Below are 19,082 nucleotides of genomic sequence, written 5' to 3'. Positions count from 1 at the left end.
GTGAGTTCGAGCCCCACATTGGGATTCTCTCTCTCCCTCTTTTTCTGCCCCTTCCCCACTTGCGCTGTGGCTGTCTCTCTCTCTCTCTCTCCAAAATAAATAAACTTAAAAAATTAAAAAAAAAATTCCCAAACCACCTAGTTCATGGAAATCACATTTTAGTGGCAAGATTCCAAGCCCTCCCCTCTTTGCTTTCCTCTTCTCTGGACTCTGTCCAGTGTCAGCACCTTGACCCCTGCCAGGTGACCACGTAGGTCCTCCCGTCCCTGGTTCCTACAGCATCTCCCTTCCGTGCCTCCAGTGGCTCCCTATCGCCTGCTTGGTCGCCTCTCCACACTCGTCCGGAGGCAGGAAGTGAGCACATCTCCTTTTGCTCTGCTGGGGTCCCCTGTGCCCTGTCCCACAGGGCAGGGGCTCTGTCCTTCTGGGGGTGCAGGAACTCAACTGCCTGCATCCAGGGGACCAGTTGGTCTAATTCAGGGCAAGGGGGGGGGGGTTTGGTTTTCCACTCTCTGATTCTTATCTGAGTTGTTTCAAACTCAAGAGGGGAAGAGACAGACATTCATTGTTCTTTCTTCCTAACAAAACAAAACAAACCCAAAACATAGGTTTGGGCTGAAGGAGAGGGTTAAGCTGTAGCTACCTTAGGGAGAAACAGGATGGGGAACCAGCTTAGTCTGGTTTGGGGGTGCTGGTTCCACACCTGGGGGATAGACTCCACGCAGACCTCCGGCTCCAGAATGATCACGAGCGGGTCTGCAGAAACTGCGTTTTTAACAACGACCCAGGTGACTCCAAGTTACATTTGGGAATCAAGATCAGGGGGCAATCCTTGGAAGCATTGGTGCAGGGGGAAGGTGCAGGTGGGCAAGGAAGACTTGAGGCAGCTGGGGATTGGGAATTTGGGTTAAGCACAGGAGAGTGCAACAAGGGGACAGGAGCTTGGCTGTGGGGCGAAACTGTTATTCTCAGAGCCAAGGGTCTCCTTTGCCTCCTGTTAGAGGGCTGGAGGGGCGGGCTGTTTGGGGAAAGGCAGGTAAGAATGCCATCAAGCAGGTGACATCACTTTGGCTCCAGCCCTGCTGCTCCTGGTTCTGGGGCCGAGAAAGCCCAAAGGCATCAGAGCGGTGCCCTGGCTTGTGGAGGAACACGGGGTTCCCTCGCTGGTAGCCCCAGAACCCCGCCCCGTGCGTCTTGTGCCGATCGCTAGGTTCCTTGAGTTTCCTTGCTCTGCCTTTGGAATTGGGGAGGTGCGCACAAAACCCACGACTTATGGAAAAGCCGAAGTGATTCTGTTCCTTGAGAATCCACGTGCTTTTTGATGAGGACGCACGCTGCCACCAAGGAGTCATGAAACGTCCAAGACATTTGATTTTGACAGAAAATATGACTAATTATTTAGCAATGGGATCAGGGAGCACCCCCCTCCATCCTGATTTTCAGCTCCCCCCTTTTCACACTAACATTTAAAACATAGAAGTACCTGGGGGTCTCAGTTGAATGTATGACTCTTTTCAAAAAAAATTATTTTTGGGAGAGCACAAGCAGGGGAGGGGCAGAGAGAGGGAGACAGAGGATTGGACGAGGGCTCTAGGCTGACAGGCTGACGGCAGTAGCCTGACGCGGGGCTTGAACTCGAGAACTGGGAGATCATGACCTGAGCCGAAGTTGGATGCTCAACCGACCGAGCCTCCCAGGTGCCCCAAATGTCCAACTCTTGATTTTGGCTCAGGTCACGATCCCAGGGTCATGGGATCAAGCCCCACGTTGGGCTCTGCACTGAACATGAATCCTGCTTGGGATTCTCTCTCTCTCTCTCTCTCTCTCTGTGCACTCTCTAAAATTAAAAAAAAAAAAAGCAATGCAAATTTTACATTCACAGCACTCATCGGGAACAGAAGTGAAGTGCGCAAAAGCAGCAAGTTCTAGTGGGGAGTGATAAAATGCAGCCCCGGGGACTCCCCACGAAGACAGAGAGGGCGGGGGCCTCCAGGGCTGCCCCAGGTGTGCTGGGAACAAGGGCAGGGGCATCAGTGTTACATCCAAGCATCGCTTCCACTCAGCTTCTTCTGGATGCTCTGCACCTGCTGCCAGCTCTTTGCACCTTGCTGCACCCCACCTGGAATCCGGTGTCCTCCAGGCAGACCCCACGAAGGGGGCACCCCGCCCTGGGTCAGCCTCTCTGGGGTCAGGGGGACTTGTCATTTGGGCCCATTGAGTGAATGCCGCCCACCCGCGGTGCGTGGGGACCAGGGGAGGACACGTGGACACTCAAGTGTCAGTGCCAAAAGGATGTGCCGAGAGTAATCATTCTTACCACGCTCGGAATAAAGCATGGTGACAACCAAGAGACGGAGGCAATCAATCACCCTGCTGGTAGCTCTTGAAATCGAGATTTGAAACCTCACCCTCACCCTGTGGCCACAACAGGGGCTCCAGGATAAGCCTGCAAGGTGTGCAAGCGAGGGCCGGGACGCCTGGGACGCATTAGTGCCACGGACGCCTTTCCTCTGGATTCCCGCAAGTTGTGTTCATTAGGCTTCCTAAGGACGAGAGCTGCACAGATGTGTGCAAATCTGTTCCTCATTCTTGATTCCCTGCATCTGTGATCACCAACAAGGCACGGCCGTAAAACAGTGGAACCGAGTGGTTCATGCTCTTGTGGCGACCTTGCCCGAGGAGGCTTCCTCAAGATGCTACCCTGTCAAGTGCTAGTTTTGAAGGTCTCCCTGGGGGACTGATGCCAGGGCCTGATGGGAAAGAGCACAATCTATTTCACTAAAGTTTCACCTTGTTTGGATTACACGTTCTACCGTTCTACCGTGTAGGCCTAGTTAGTTACCCCATCGTGTTTGCTAGGTCTGAGCCCATCTGATGTCGGGCTCTCTCTCTGAAAGGGACAGATTTCCTCCCAGAGCATCTGCTGTAACTCAGTTCTGCTGCAAAGATCAGATGAGCCTTCTGGCACTGCCTGGCTCTGGCCTAAGGGTCAGAACTGTGACAGGTGGCCACCGATGGTCGGTCACTGTCCCCCTGTGCCTCCGTAGCCATGGGCCCACCCCCAAAGGCATTATGCAGCGGGCTGTGAAGAGCGGGGGGGTTGTGGTGGTGGTGGTGCAATATTTGTTGCCCACTATTTCCACCCAGCCTCAAATCCACATTCTGAAGCCAAAGACGGGGACTCAGCATCCCAGGCAGAGCGCAGCTGCAGACAGGAGGCAGACGCTGTGCTGAGCCCGCTCATCTGGGCTGCAAACGCATCAGATGGCCATGATCCCATGGTTCCCACTGGGGCTGCGGCCGCCTGCCTGCTCTGATGGGCCGAGCGTGTGGTTCCCGGCCGCTCCCAGGTCACGGGTTAGGACAGACAAAGTGTTTGTTGCATTTATTGTTCTACCACTACAGAAAAAAGCATTTCAAAATGTGTACAAAAGTATCCTATATCCCTCCAGGGGCACGCCCCTTGTTCACAGCTAAACAGAAATAATTTAACATCACCAGAGAGGCGGATAGCAAATACAACAGCATTTTTTTCTCATTTACAGTCCTGTACACATATTTTCCAGAATGGTGGACGAAGACCCCAGGCAGCACTGGCTACACACACAACATCATAGAAAAGTGTATTAGAAAGTATTTAAAACAATATTGCATATTAATTTCTGGCTACGTCTGTTCACAGTGAATGCCACCACACCAAGACCACACCAACTGTGGATGTGCTTCCGTTTTCCCAAGACTGAACATCTTAAATAAATCTGAGTTTGGTTCATTTTTTAAGTAAAACACACACACACACACACACACACACACACACACACACTGAACTGAATATGACAGCTATCGGGATTTTTAGATACAGCTGACCCTTCATTATTGCTGACACTTAGGAAGTGCAGGATAGAGTAATACTTTGCTTCCCAACCTATGTAAGTCCATTAGATGTCGCTTTTGTTTTGGCAAGAGCGTGACGCTCATCAGGGTTACACAGTGATGAGAACAGACAAGAAAAAAAATCCCCACAAAAACAGAAAGAACCCCCCCTCCCCCCCCAAAAAAAGAACAAACTCAAATGCCTGTAACAGTAGCTTTCTTTCTCAATGAAGACTCTAAGATTTCATGTGGTGGATTCTACATTGAAAATGGAACACTCTGGTCTCTGAAGTGACAGGCATACGCCCCTTGGTGACGGATGAAGAAAAGTCACAATTCTTTTTTAGTGACTCTTTGGACAGGGCAGCGTGTGCTCTAAGGCATACGGCACAGAAGGGACCTGGATGAGGAGCAGGTGTCCAGGCTTTCGGTCCACAGCAGCTCAGAGACAGAGGGGCAGCGATTTCTTACCATAACCCACACATCCACCCGCGAGAGCGGCGCTCTTGTCTCTGACGTTTATTTTCAAATGCGGGGGCACGAAGCCTAGGCACACTTCAGAACACAGCGGTTCTCGAGACACACATTCACACCATCCAGCAGCAGAACAGACCACAGAACAGAAACGGCGTGAGGTCATGCACAATCCTACGTTGCTCGGCTAGAAGAAAAACGTGAACGGCTTTTGGTACAGAATATGACCACCTTCCTAACGTAACTTAGTTACCAGCTGACATTCTATGGGACCGTTACCTCCAACACAATAATCTCAAAGAAAAACGGTGTTAGCATAGAACACCACAAGAAAAGGTATGTAAATAGATGGTTACATTGGCTAGAAAAGGCAGTGAGCGGAGGGGAAGCGCTTTAGAAAAGAACATTTGTATCCGCTATTTACAGTTCTGGGTTCAGCTTTGTTTGAAGCCACAGCGAGGGGCGGGGGTGAGAAGTTTTTTGGGGGGGCAGCTAACTCTTTTCAACCAACTGGCTCTGTGGGATGATGGAAGGGAACAGGGCGGGTCTGAGTGGCCCCAGCAAACAGGAAATTTGTGTCTCTCTCACTTTCTTTGTGGCTGCGTATGGCACCGCCCGCGCCCCCTATCTGTCTCTACAGCACTTTACACAGGGCCTTTGCACGCCCCTGCGTCAATGCAATGTTTCTTTCCAGTTTCAAAACACCGTCCCAGTCCTGTAAGCCAAGAAACGTGTGACTCAAGGATGGGTGTGGACTTCATCCTCTCAGCAAAACCCAAATGCGCACAGGAAGGTGGGATAAATTCATTTCTAGAATTTGCGATGAACACAGAGGAACACGGGTCAGGGGCTACACGGCGGAGGGGGAAAATTCTTCAAGCGTGTTTCTCTGTGGAAGGCTTCCCCAGACCTTGGACTGGCTTAGAACGAGAGCAGCAGTTCTCGAGTAGGGAGGATTTGCTCCCCAGGGGATGTGTGGCAACATCTGGAGAGATTTTGGGGTGTCGAACAGGGATGCTACGGGTATCTGTTGTGTAGTGACCAGGAAGGATGCTAAGAACCCACAGGAGAATCCCCCACCACAAAGAACTGCCCAGCCCCAAATGTCAACAGCACCGTGACTAAGAAACCTCGATTTAGACTAAATGCGGAGGGGCCAATGGACAATTTTTCCTCTGTTTTCTTTTTCCCCGTGTTCACCTTGGCTCAGTTTTGGCGAAGCCACGTAAAGGTGTGAAACCGTGTGCTCTCATTTGCCTAGGTGACTGGGGTCATCATCCTTAACGACAGGATGAACCTTGAGGGTTACCCCTCTGGGTTGGCATCCCAATCACCAAACACCTCAGCGGGGCTCCCGTCATGCCCGAGGAAGGTTCTACCTCTGCCACCACCTGCCTCTTTCCCGTCAGATCCCGCTGGCTGGTTATGCGATCGCTCCCGACCGTTCCACATTCCCAGGGAGAAGGGACGCGGGGCCACACATCATGTCCATGTGCAGGCACACAAGGACTGCTCTGTCCTCACGGGGGAGTCTCAGGCTGTTTCAAAGTTTGGTTTCCAAGGCGTGGGTCCTGTGTATGAACAACATCTCCTGGGCCTCGCCTGTCACGTTCCCTTGCTCTGAAAATTAATGACCATCCTGAACCCTGCTTTCGTGGATTTTAAAACCTGAATGATGCAGAATGAGGGCAGGGAAAGAAACTTACCAACAAACAAAACAACGACATAGTTGAAGTGGGGTCTAGGTTGGGCCTCTGAAGGAAAGGCAGGCTTCTGCCTGTCAGGGGAACCAGCCAGGGAAGCAACAGGTGTAGAATTTGGAATCAAGCCTTGGTTTCGCGGTAATTTGACCCTTTGAGAGGTTCAGAGGAAGTAAGGTCCAAGCTTTGGGATGGATGTTAGAAACATAGTGATAGACTCTGGGCCATGAAAGGCACGGACTGGAGTAGGCAGAGGGCAGCCGTCTCCACACCTGCCTCCAGGAATACAGTGTTCAGACTCTTCTTGCCCGCCAGCCTTGGAAGGCTACCTCGGTTTTGAAATTGAGAACCAGACCAACAGGCTCTCTGGCCCCTCCCTTTGTCCGAGGAGTCCAACTTTCCTCCAACAATTTGCCTTTTGTGCGGGCTGTGACTTACAACATCTCTTAGAAACTGCAGGCCTCCAGCCCTAGACACACACAGCCACAAGCTATGACTTGGGTTTCTAGACCCTGCTGCGTTGGGAGGGGGGGGCGCCGGGAAGGGGTGGCGCCTGGAGGTCTGCTCCCCGGCTCATTCCTTCCTGGGCTCTGACCTGTTTGTATCAAACTTTCTCTGAGAGTGATGAGTCTTGCGGAGGGGGGCGGGCGGGGGGCTTCCAGGAAGCCACAGCTAGAGGGGACTTCAGCTCGCAGTCTATGGCAAACATCTAGGAAGAGAGCAGTTTGGGGCGGGGGGGTGCTCCAAACGTAACCCTGCATCTAACCATAAAAAAAAAAAATCACCTCGTGTTCCAAAGCAAATCAAACCCCAACCGACTGAAAACTACAAAACAAAACAAGAGAACCACCGAGAAATCAAAAGCACAAGGTTCTGGTCCAGTCCGTGCTGCTGGCGGGAGGGGAGGGCCTGGCCGCCCCCCCTCCCCCCACCCCCACCCCCACCCCCGCGTGCTTCCTCTGCGGGCCGGCAGCCGCGCGCAGGGTTTAGCTCATGTGGAAGCGGTGCTCGCCCCGGGTGATGTGGGACGAGAACTCGTAGCGGTCCTGGCTGTGGTAGCCGCACATGTTGCACTCAAAAGGATCACGGAAGCCGTGACAGCCCATGTGGATGGTGTACATGACGTGGTCCAGGAAGAGCACCCTGCAGTGTTCGCACTTGTACACCTTCATGGGCTCCCCGCCCGCGCCGATCACGCGGCAGGCGTCCTGGGAGCCGTCGGAGGCCGCCCGCAGCACGTCGTAGGCCGCGTGCTCCTCCTTGATGGACAGGCCGTTGCGCGCGTGGGGCGTGATGTGGTTGGTCAGGTAGATGAGGCCGCCCCGCTGCTCCTCGGCGTTGCTCTCGGTGTCCGTCGAGTCTTGGCAGCTGTTGTTTGGGGACGCCTCCCTCTCGGAGGACACGGACTTGGCCTTGGAGAGCAGCAGCAGGTTCTCCACGGCGCTGTCCTGGGCCGCGTGGTTGGACCGCGGGGGGCCCTCCGCGTGGGGCTTGTGGAGCTGGTACATGGGGCTGATGCCCGGGACGACCTCCGAGCTGCCCGGGGGTGTCTGCACCAGCGGGCGCAGGGACTCGGCCCCCAGGTAGCTGATGGCGTTGTTGATGGCTTGGTCCATCACGTGGGTCTGCATCATCTCGTTTTCCTTCTCGTAGCTGGCGCCGCCGTCGTAGGGCATGTCCGACAGACACTTGTCCCCTGTGGGAGGCAGGCGACAGTCAGTGAGGCCACGTTACCTCTGCGCACCACGGGGGCGGCTGAGATCTACAGCAAGGGGGCGCCGGCGCCCCCCCCCCCCCCCCCCCCCCCCCCCCCCCCCCCCCCCCCCCCCGCACATTTGGGTGTCCTGGCGCTCAGGGGGACGCGTGACTCAGACACCTCCCAGATGGACAAGGTGGAGGCCTGTCTGTGGTCACCCAGCTCAGGGCCCTGCTTGGAGTCAGCCCTTAAACGCACCCGACCCACCACACGAACCCGTGCATCCAAGTCGGCACACGTCAACAGAAACAGCAGAAACCGTCCAACTAAATACTCAACCAGCACTTGGGTCTTTTACTATGAACGTCACCATATTCAGTTTAAGATGAAAACTTAAATGACGTATTTTTGATATAGTGTTCTAAGTGATTTGCAATAGCTGGTTAATTTCTCATAAATTTATGTAATTACCATAGGTGAGTGTATCATTATTCACGAGCGTGTGCGATATGCTTGCTTAAAACAGTGTTACGGGACGGGGTTCTGAATTCATAACTTCAATACTCAGAATAAAATTTGATCAAAAGGTAAGATTTCTGGTAAGATCTATAGGAAGCTGACTTCTGGCTCGGAGAGGAAATGGACGCTCAGAGTCCGGTGTCCACATCCTCCCTGGTCCCGGTTCCACTCGCCTGTCCGTCACTGGCAGGACTAGAGCCGTGTGCCACATGGGTATGTGCGGGGAAGCTGGGCACACAGCAGGGGAGTAAAGGGGAGCGGGTGTGCCATTCGCCTGTTCTTTCCAAAAATTTCCGAGCATGAACGATGCTCAAGGAACCACTGCCGAGGACTCTGGGTGTGCGAGCCATCCCCTCAAGAAACTTCCAGTCTGAGAGCGAGCTCCCTCCCTGGGGATGGCGAATCCTGAGATGAGCTCGGGCTTCTGAGCAAACATTATCATGAAGAAGTAAAACGAACTGCCTTGAAGATGCACCTTCTCAACACACTGGTTATAGGTTCAGTACGAAACCGTGGCGTAATGAGCAAAGTCGCTGTCTGCACTCTGTCCGGGCTACTGATTTGCTTTCTGTTTGCATGCAGATTTATGGATAAATCAAAGCACCTGAGGCATGCCTGAATTGTTTACATTTTACCCCTCATTCTGTTTCTTTTCTTCCTCCAACACATCTATGCTGAGCATTGAGTGTCTACTGGACCGGACAGGAGGGGAAGACAGGGGAGCTAGTAAAAAGGGTCCCCATCCTCAACAGCTAACAGGGGACACAGATATTAAAACACGGCTGCAAAAATGGTGTATCCCAGGCAGAGAAGTTCTAGGAAGCAAATAGAAGGCTTGGGTCCTGAGGGCTTCTGACCTAGAGTTGGCCGGGTGAGTGGGGCTCTTGTCCCACACGGGGGGCAGCCAGGGGTCCTGGCCAGAGCCTGGGTGTGGGGCAGGGCAGGGGCGGTATCTACCAAGCAGAGGCTTTGTCTAGAGGAAAATGAGAAGCCCCTGAAGGGTCTGAAGGAAGGGCCCTTCTCAGTAATGGGCAGGAGTACAGGTTGTGAGGGGCAAAGGTAAGTGAACTCAGAGACTCCCTTAAGAGCCCAGGGAATGGCTGCTGATGGCCTGTGAGGGCGGTGGCAGGGGAGGATCCCACACCTCCCACACTGACACCTGACATCAAGGTCTCCTGCTCATTCTTAGCAACAGGACAATAAACCACTTAGTAGTTCAAAACCTTAACTAATCTTTCTTAAAAACATTTTCCGACCACGGATGATTGTCCAGGGATATCCCCCATCATGCTGTAGAGTATCTTGGGGTCTCATTTCTTGCTTGCAAAAGAGACTTATCATAAAACAGCCCGCCTGCATTCATTCTAATCTACTGGCGGTCAGGAGAGACACGTGGCCTGATCGTGGTGAAGTGTGATCCTCAGATTACAGAAGGAAAATTTGCTGGTGGCCGGTCACACCCTCTGCAGAAACTGAATAGAATGGATGGAATCTCTCCACAAGGTGGGCGGGAGGGAACACAGAAGTGGTGTTTATGCCCATTAAAAGTTAGAAGAAATAACTTGATAGCATTTTTGAATCACGTTTTGAGGTCTTTGTGTTGAGGTGCTAAATATCTTCTTGGTCTAATTCTAGAACAGAATGGATCCATTCTGGCTTATGCGCCCCCATCTGTCCCTCTACCAAACCCTGGTAGGGACAAGATGGGGCATAGACTTTGAGGCCAATTCAGATACATATCGAAGTGCTTATAGCCCCATCAAAAATGGTGCTTTCCCGCCTAATCATCCTGTTTCTCCCCAAAGTTGTGGCTCTTTGGTTTCCCAGGCAACCACTGAAATCCATTGTTTTTAAAACTTGGTCTTAACAACAAATGGATGTAGGAAAAAACCCATATATTTCAGATTACTGTGGCATATTGAAACTATCCACAGAATTTCTCTTCCCTAATACTCCACAAAGTGAGAAAAAGAAAAACCCACGCAGTTCACTTTGGCAATGAGCTAAATAAAAAAACACATTCTAATGAAACACATAGTTTTAAAAAAAATCAAGGAGCAAGGAAAGAAAATTCTGGCGTGAGACATACAGTAAAGGGTGGCTGCTGATCTCACTTCTAAAAACCTCAAGTGTGAGTCAACGAAGTCCTCAGGGTTCTCCCTAATATCCTCTTTTCTGTAGGGAGCCAATTCAAATACACATCCTCTTCCATTTCTGATCCCACAGCAGTGGAAACCTCTGCTAGCAAGAACCAGGTGAGTGTGAGGTTGGCTCTCGCGATAGGAGTGAGGTCTTCTAGGCGGTAGCTGAGGGGAAATGGCCCTAAGCCCCTAGTGTCCTTCTGTGGGGCCGGGAATCATGCTCCAGCCAGGTACAGTGAGTGGTAGCTGGTTTAGGGCATTTGACCAAATCTCAGAATGAGAGAGAGAGAGAGAGCGAGCACAGAAAGTCTTTAAACAAAGACTGCACTTTGCCTCACCTGAACTCCTCCTTCCCCCCTATCCTTGGCATTCTTTCAGGATTTAGAAAAGTCGATAGCTCTCACAGGAAAAAAAAAAAGCCTCACATACAGTGGGAAAAATGTCCAAACGTCAATCAACCTCTATCAGCCCAAGGAGAATAAGCAAGTGACAAGAAATGTCATGATCACCATGAAAATACTTTCTAGAAACTCAAGGGAGGAAAGGAAGTAAAACAGACCAATAAGCCCATCCTAGGAAAAAAGCTCAACTCAAGGAAGAGAGGAAATGTGTCAAAATTACTTTGTGAGATGGACTCCATAAAAAAAAGCGCTGAAAGACAGCATGCTAAAACAACAGAGAAGAGGTGAAAAAAGGTTTCAGATCTCAAGAAACAAAATGAGGTCCATTTATCACAGAATTAATCCATGGATTAGAAGCAGTAACAGAACATAATCTACTAAAAATGGAATGACTGACAGAGGAAAAACACAAGATAATAAGTGTGAAAAAATGTGAAAAAAAAGACAAAAAATAAACTGAAGGAAATGCTAACAGATATGGAGAACAAATTATCCAACATAAGGACAACTGGTATCCCTGGCCGAGATCGCAACAGATGGAAAAAAAAAAAAAAAAGATGTCTACAAGGAAGATTATTTCTCGAAAACAAGGGACTCCCCAGATTAAAATGGCAGGAAAGTTTTTATTCAGAATGCAAAATACCAAGACACATCCTAGTGAGGCTATTTACCTTTTAGACTATTTAACTTAAAGAACTCTTCAGGTGTTCAGAAAGAAAATGGAAGTCACCTTTAAGAAATAAATCTCAGACTGGCCTTAGATATCTTCACGGCAGCATTCAACTAAGCAATGCCATCATGGCACCACACATGGTCAAGACAGAAAGGCAACAGGCAGTCATCCTCAAACACATGGCAACTGTGGAAATGGAGCATCTATAGGACCTCCTTGAAAAAAAAAAAGTTGCTTGAAAGTTAAGTCCAATCAGTCAAGTGATTAATCACAATAAATAGACTGAGTTGGGGCTTTGAATCTATTTAAAGAGAGAGTTATCGAAAAGTAGCTAAACTTCTGTGAGAATTAGGATTATGGGAATAGAATGTGACTATTAGGAAGCAGGACGATGTAAAAATAATATAATTGAACCCTGGGGAGTAAAATCGTGTCTTTATTTCCCAAAGCTGTGAGTCAGGAGATACTGCATAAATGGAAGCAAATGGGTTAAAAACCCGATGAAGCTCATGTTTTTCATGGTGCAGTGTATCTTTTTAATCTTAGATTAAGTCCTCTAAAAATATCTTTCTGCGAGAAAATGTTCATTTGAAGATTGGCTATACCTCCAGTTTTATTGGGTTCTTGTTCACCTCTTAAATTTAAGACATCCATACAAATGCTATTTGCATTTTGAAGTAGCATGTGTGATATGACAGAATCTTTACGGAAGTATTTATTCCACACCTGTCTATCAATACACCTGTTCATCACCCTAGCCCCCCACATACATACATATGGATAAAAAGACTTTTAGAATAACGCTCAGCTACTCTTAATATTGGCAGTTTCTGGATGTTGGATTTTTGGGGTGATTTGAAAACATTCATCTTTGCCTTAAAAGTCTTTATATTAACCATGTGTCACTTTCATAATGCAACATGGTTGTTTTTTACTTCCAGAGAAAAGAAACTATACCAAGATAGTTATGGGTAGAGAAAATGTTAATTATTGTTACGCTCCCCTATTTCCTCTCCTGTATTTAAAAAACTTCCCCAATCACCAAACAGACGAAGAACACAGCCTTGCTGTGTAACGTGACCATCCCCTTTCTGATGGGGCTTCATCAATCCTGTTGGCTTCTATCTGATTATCCCGGGGGATGAGATCGTTGGTGACACAATGGTGAGCAATGTTCCTGGCAGAGTAAGTACTTACACTCAGGCCAAAACTCAAGGAAAAACTTTTAACCATAGATCCCGTATCCATTAAGCAAAATTATGGGTCATTCGGAGCAATGTCCCTGTGAAAATCATGGCATCTTACAATTTTAAGGTGCTTTCCCAAGTTTTGATCTTTTGATCAAAAGATCAAGGGATCTGATCATCCCTTTTGATCTTCAGACTGGCACTGGGAGGGATGCAGGGTAGTAGGCATCACGCCCATTTCACAGATGGGGACACTGAGTCCAGGGATGTGCTCAAAGTTGCCGGCCAGTCACAGCTGGAGCTGGACCCTGTCCCCAGGTCTCTTGAATGTCAACCAGGAGGTCTTTCGACTGCACCACCACTGGCCCGTGTGTATGATAACAAATGATAAGAACTGCACTCCTACACACTTCAAGAATTCATATAAAGGATAAACTCAGCATCTAGAAGTTAAGAGGGACCCTAGAGACCCACCTTTTTCTTTTCTTTTCTTTTCTTTTTTAATTTTAGAGATGGAGAAGCTGTGACAAGTTAGGAGCAGTTGATTAAACTTCCATTGAATGGAAGTGAGGACAAGGTAGGCATTGGGGGGCAAAAGGAGGCGTTATTTTAAATATGCTGAGTTGGCTGAATCACCAATATTTCTTGGTTTTCTTGGGAAAACCCATAACAGCATGCACAGCCGCTCCTGAGCCCTTCCTTCCAACCTCCATGCTGCTGTCCTTACCCTACTGTTCCCGTCATGCTTCTGTGCCCCCTCCCCTCTGGGGACTTCTTCTTTCTAACCTTTGCTGGGCTTGATCAGAGCTTTTTTTTTTTTTTTTTTTTTTTTTTTTTTTTTTTTTTTTAAACACGGAAGCATCTAAATCTCAAGACAATGCCTAACTTGGGGCCTCCTCCCAGGTGGCTGCAGGGGAGGCTCACGGTTAGTCTGGTTTGGGCTGAAACCTCCAAAAGCTAAAACAGGCTGCAAACGTTCATTGCCAAAGTCCTCAGCGGGACTTCTCCAGGTTCCCAACCCGAAGGAGAAGTCAGACACAGCCGGTCAGGGACCAGGAACGATCCTCAGGCACGCTTGCTATTGGGTCTTTCTTTGCTCCGTCTCCCCTCATGGTGACCCGGCCACTGTCCTCTGCCTCGCCCACTGTCCCCTGCACACTGCTCACTGCTCACTGTGAACACTGAGTTCTCACCTAGCGCAGTGCGACCTGAAATCCCACCACAACAGCCTATCCTGTGCTCAAGGACCTCACTGCCCTTCTGCTCAGGAAACGCAGCGTCTCTGTCATTCTCCCCGACTAAGAGCTCACATTCGTGTGACTCCCCACATGGCATCTCTGGCCAGTGGTTTGCAAAAGTGTTTTAAACCGAATCCTTCTTTCCCCCACCTATGACAAGCCTCTGAAAACCTCATCAAAGCCACAAGAACTCGGCCTCTCCTTTGTCCTCCCCGCTTCCTGCTGTCGCATCTGTCCTCTGGAACCCCAGGCCTCATCAACCATTAACCCCATTCTAGCCCCATCCTCCCCCAACACACACTTTTTACACAGGCTCCCATGTGGCCCCCACACCAGAAAGCCCTTGAAAATTAGCAGATCAAAAACAGAACTTTTTTTCCAGAAACTGGCCTTATCATTTCTGTAACTGGCATCTCCCTCTAAGAGAGTTACCACGACTCACGGCTTCCACTCCCACCACCTGCCCTGGCCCCCACGCCCCTGTCACCAAGACTCCTCTCTGCTCTGTCCCCTCCCTCCCATGCCCCCACTGCCCCATCCTTCTGGTGCAGTCAACATTTGCATATGTGGTCTCTATTTTCCAAGGTATGGCGCCCATGAAACATGTCAAAGCTCTCTCCCACCTACTGAGCTGAGGGTGAATTGCTCACCTCAGCTCTCAAAGACCATTGATTCCGTGGCCAGAGCTCTCCGGGAGAGCTTCCCTGAAGGTACGTGAATCAGCCCAGAACAGGTCCTGCTCCTCAGTCAGCCCGTGTCTTCCATCTACCCCAGCCACCAGCATGACCATTTCCCTACGCTTTCATCTGTCTGTTCAGAATCCTCTCCCCTTCTTCCACTATGAACAATGTGCTGAAATCCTATTCCTCCATCAAGGTCACTATCAACTTCATGAAGCTTTTATTAATCATCTTCCTTTCTGGCCATGACCCTCCCCTCATGGTCTCTTTCCTGGCCATGACCCTCCCTCCACGATCCTCCTCCTTGGCCATGACCCTTCCCCCATGATCCTCCCTTCTGGCCATGACCCTCCCCACCATGATCCTTGCTGACCATGACCCTCCCCCCATGGTCCTCCTTCCTGGACATGACTCTCCCCCCCATGGTCTTCCTTCTTGACCATGACCCTCCATGGTCCTCTTTCCTGGACATGACCCTCCCCCCATGGTTCTCCTTCTTGACCATGACCCTCCTTCCATGTTCCTCCTTCTTGACCATGACCCTCCCCCCACGGTCCTCCTTCCTGGACATGACTCTCCCCCCATGGTCTTCCTTCTTGACCATGACCCTCCCCCCATGGTCCTCTTTCCTGGACATGACTTCTCCCAGCATTCTCCTTCTATATTATCCTTATGATAACAGCTGAGTTTCACATTGAGACTTTGTAAATGTTCTCACATCCATGATGTTAACTAATGTCCATAAAACCCTGTGAGGCACACAACGAATGGAACCAAGGTCAAGTAACGTGACCAGCTGACAGCATCAACACGTGGCTGTGTGCAGACACTCCCAGGTTGGGCCCCCAGCTTAGTGCACTTCCACTCTTAAACCAACCTAAATAGCTATCATTCCTCCCGCACCTACAGCATGAGGCCTAGCGATGGTTACTGGTGCATCTATCATCTACACAACAGCAAGGTCCTAGAGGAAAGGGACACTTTGATCTTCCTTTTATCCCTCAGAGCACCTGACACAGGTAGAGATTCAATGGTGAGAACAGCAATCGTGGCTGTGCCCCCCTCTTCTCTGGACACGTCTCATGGGCCGAGTTGCTACATGATTCAAAGTAGCCCATGTAAGGAGTGTAATGAACTTCGTGTGAAAAATGAGCTTTCGAAGTTCAGCGAGGCTGCTTGGGCGGCAGGTGAATGGGCTGTGTGGGGAGCCCCTGGCCACGCTGGACCCATGCTCTTGGCTCCGAGCACACTGACCCGGCCAACCCTGTCCACAGGCAGATCTCCTGGGTGCCCAGGAGGCTGCAAGACCACATCTAGGAAAAACTGCCAGGAGAGGAATTCATTTTTAAGAAGTCTATCAGAAAAAACTCCAGGGGCACCGGGGTGGCTGAGTCAGTAGAATGTCCAACTTCTTGGTTTCGACGCAGGTCATGATCTCACAGTTTGTGAGTTCGAGCCCCATGTTGGGTCGACAGCACAGAGCCTGCTGGGGATTCTCTCTCTCCCTCTCTCTCTGCTCTTCCCCCACATGTGCTCTCTCTCTCTCAAAATATGTCAATAAACATGAAACAAAGAAAAAACTCCAAAATATTTAAGAAACGTGAAGCCTACCAATTTTTTTGCTCTGTAAAAAATGAGCTACTTTTTCTTCCTTCTACTCTCAACTAATTTGCACCTGAGCCGACAACACCCGCACAGTTGTTCGTTAAGAGACAGCAAACGTTTGACTCTTACCAACAAATTTCTGAGGCATAGAGCTCTTACGTTTGGCGACGTTACTTGCTAGTCTGTCCAGCACGAGGGATCTCTCTGATCCTATCTTGCACAGATCTTCTGCCATCTCACTGTGATTAGCTTCTTCTTTAATGACTAAAGTCAAAGACAGTTAGAGAGGCCAGTTTAGAAAAGCTTACAGTGAAAGGATTCGGTCGCATCCAGCATTAAATCTGACATTTGTTAAGCGCCTACAAGAGCCAGGCCCTTCGCAAGGATTATTGCTAATCTCCCCGGCAGCTTTTTCAGCCGGGACAGAGGCTGCCCACGGCCACCTGCTAATGATACCTGCCGGCCGTACGTTATCTCCCGAGGCCAAAGGAACAAACACCATCCCTGTCACCAGAAGCTGGATGGGATTAAGCAACTGTGTCCCTCGGACGAGTCCTCTTAACTTTTCCAGTGCCCCCAAATCCACTAACTCAGTCAGTCCCGACACCAGCCTGCTGAGGATCAAAGCACTACCTGTCAGAGCTAGAAATGATCCGAGGTTCCTATGCCATCGACAGGCACTGCGAAGGGGTGTGCAGAAGAAACGTGGCCGCCCAAGATGCTACAGCAAATCCGGGCAACATGGGGAGAGAACCCAGAGCTCCTGATCCCTGAACACACAGCAAACTCTGGGAAATCAAATAACACCTGCCAACTGTGGAAAAGCTAGACCCTGTGGGGCTAAATGTTGATGGAGGGAGTATTCCTAGCCGATCTCCATTTTTTCCATTTCCATCTTTCTTTCCATGGTTGAAGAGACAACTTTGTCTCCTGCAGAGTCTGCCTATATTCTAGTTTTTACAGTTGGGTTTTTGGGGATAGAATGTTCATGTCCCTGAAACGTATCGTAATATACGAAGAGCTGAAAATGCCAATTAATTACATTCCAAACAGTTAACCAATCCCTCTGGCACCCACTTCCGAATGGTCCACTTAAATCCCACTGCCCTATTTCTCCCTCTCCTCCTTCCCCAGATATGACATGCTGATTTATCACAGGATCTATAGGATCTTCTGTTACTATTCTCGATTTCTATCTATTCTCCCAAAGAGCCCCACGTCATAGCTACATTTTAACACAGCACAACACATTACTTTTCCTTTTTCAACCATGCCAATTCTCTCATCTACGTTTCCAGATACACTTCACGATATTCCAAATTTTATGTTGGACCCACACCTTGATTCGGGAAGATTCGTGCCCGCAGTGTCTGACCCTCCCCCTCTCCAGTGTTCCACGTTTGCTTTCTTGCCTCAGCACGGTGTGGTAGCTTCCTTCATTATGCCCTGCACATTACCTGCTAAGATGATTTCTAAGTATTTTATGTCTCCATTGCTATTATGAAGGCCGCTCTGGAAGCCTATATTTCAAATTGGTTATTATCGCCAGTATATGTAATTTTTTAACATCAGAAATGCATGTTTCCTGCTCAATGAGCAAACATAATAACCCACACCCTGACTGGTGTGAAGGATACACACAAAATCCACGAAGCCCAATTCCAGGGGCGTGCACATCTGACCTATGGATCCCACATGCTTGCCCACATGTCCGTCCTTCTCGGCCAAGCAGAGCACTGTGGGTGTCTTCCCTGCCCAGGGCCACAGGGCCTCCTGAGACCCTCGGGGTCATCACAGTGAGGGACAAAGGAGTCCCAGACTCCCAGATCAGTGGCATTTCCCTGCAAGAGCTTGTAATACGATCTGTGTACCTGAATGATCATCTTCCAAATGCTCGAGAGAAACTTACTTCATCCCTAAAGGAAGTTGTGACAGATGACCAAGAAACCTTTAACTAACTAAAGCTACATTCAGAAAAATTAAACTCTCCCACATCCTAGCTGGGCTAGGCTTTGTTTTTACCTAATCCCAAAGAATGGCCCCAACCTAAGGGGATCGAAGAGGGAAGAGGGTGTCTGGGTGCCCACGGGAGCACCGAGGGGGCTGCTCCCCCGCTCTGTAGGGAGAATGGGGCTTGAAAGACACACAGAAGGCACAGGTTCGACCAGCCCTGGCACAGCAAAGTGACCAAGACCCCTCCTGCCCACACCTCAGCAGCCCACTGCCTGCCCCCAGGATCCCAGATGTCATCTTGCAGGACTCTGACTGAAGTGCTTTTATGGATACCTTCCACCCCCCGGGCAGCGCTCACCACATGCCTGAAGCCTTCTTATCTCCTGAACACAGGGACATAAGGACCCATCACTGTGGTATTCCAAATAATCTGATCACGCAAGGGAAGAAATTAGCATTTCAGGGCTGTGTTGACTCTGCCTATGGGGTAACGTACATATTGCTGACACACAGGCTCACTGACATGGACGGCCTGTGGGTGACACGTGTCTGCATTCTCTGCCCTCATTTCTGCCAGGTTGGCCGGGCAGGAATTAGCACTCCTACTTGAGAGTCCGGGGTCGCATTCAAACCCGGGTACAGAGATGCAACTTGAGCCCAGGTCTCAGGGACCGCCAGGAGCAGCCCTCTGTGATCTCCCAGCGTGTTTCTTCGGTAATAAAATAGCGGAGAAAACCAATGCGCTCTGTCTGTGTCTCCTGTTCATTCTGTCTTCTCGACTCCATGTGTATGGCTCTAAAGGGACATTCAGATCACTGTATTCAAACAGGTCAGTACTGTAGATAATAAATTGCAGCAAATATCTGTTGGGTCGGCAAATGGCTTATTTGAACATGGGTCCGTCCATTCTGGAAACATACATTTCAAATTGGTTATGATGGC

At 49.7% G+C, this 19,082-nt stretch overlaps 1 protein-coding gene across 19 annotated transcripts in view; it reads right to left on the bottom strand.

Annotated features, from left to right (window-relative positions):
- Positions 1 to 3,370: 3,370 nt before the first annotated feature.
- Positions 3,371 to 19,082, bottom strand: part of IKZF1 (IKAROS family zinc finger 1) — a 100,048-nt gene continuing 84,336 nt past the window's right edge. For 13 of the 19 annotated variants that reach the window (XM_045494266.1, XM_045494264.1, XM_045494262.1 and 10 more), the window contains 2 exons: positions 16,317 to 16,451; positions 3,371 to 7,743 (listed from right to left, as the gene is read on the bottom strand). In XM_045494266.1, coding sequence (XP_045350222.1) covers positions 7,034 to 7,743; positions 16,317 to 16,451 — 845 coding nt within the window. In that variant the 3' untranslated portion in view covers positions 3,371 to 7,033. The remainder of the gene's footprint in view (positions 7,744 to 16,316; positions 16,452 to 19,082) is intronic. The other 6 variants (XM_045494267.1, XM_045494276.1, XM_045494278.1 and 3 more) reach the window with 2 other exon arrangements.

Source organism: Leopardus geoffroyi, chromosome A2 (genome assembly GCF_018350155.1).
Source record: "Leopardus geoffroyi isolate Oge1 chromosome A2, O.geoffroyi_Oge1_pat1.0, whole genome shotgun sequence".
Classification (NCBI taxonomy): Eukaryota; Metazoa; Chordata; class Mammalia; order Carnivora; family Felidae; genus Leopardus; species Leopardus geoffroyi.
The sequence above is the reverse complement of the archived record's forward strand: the minus strand, read 5'-3'. Positions and strand labels throughout refer to the sequence as shown.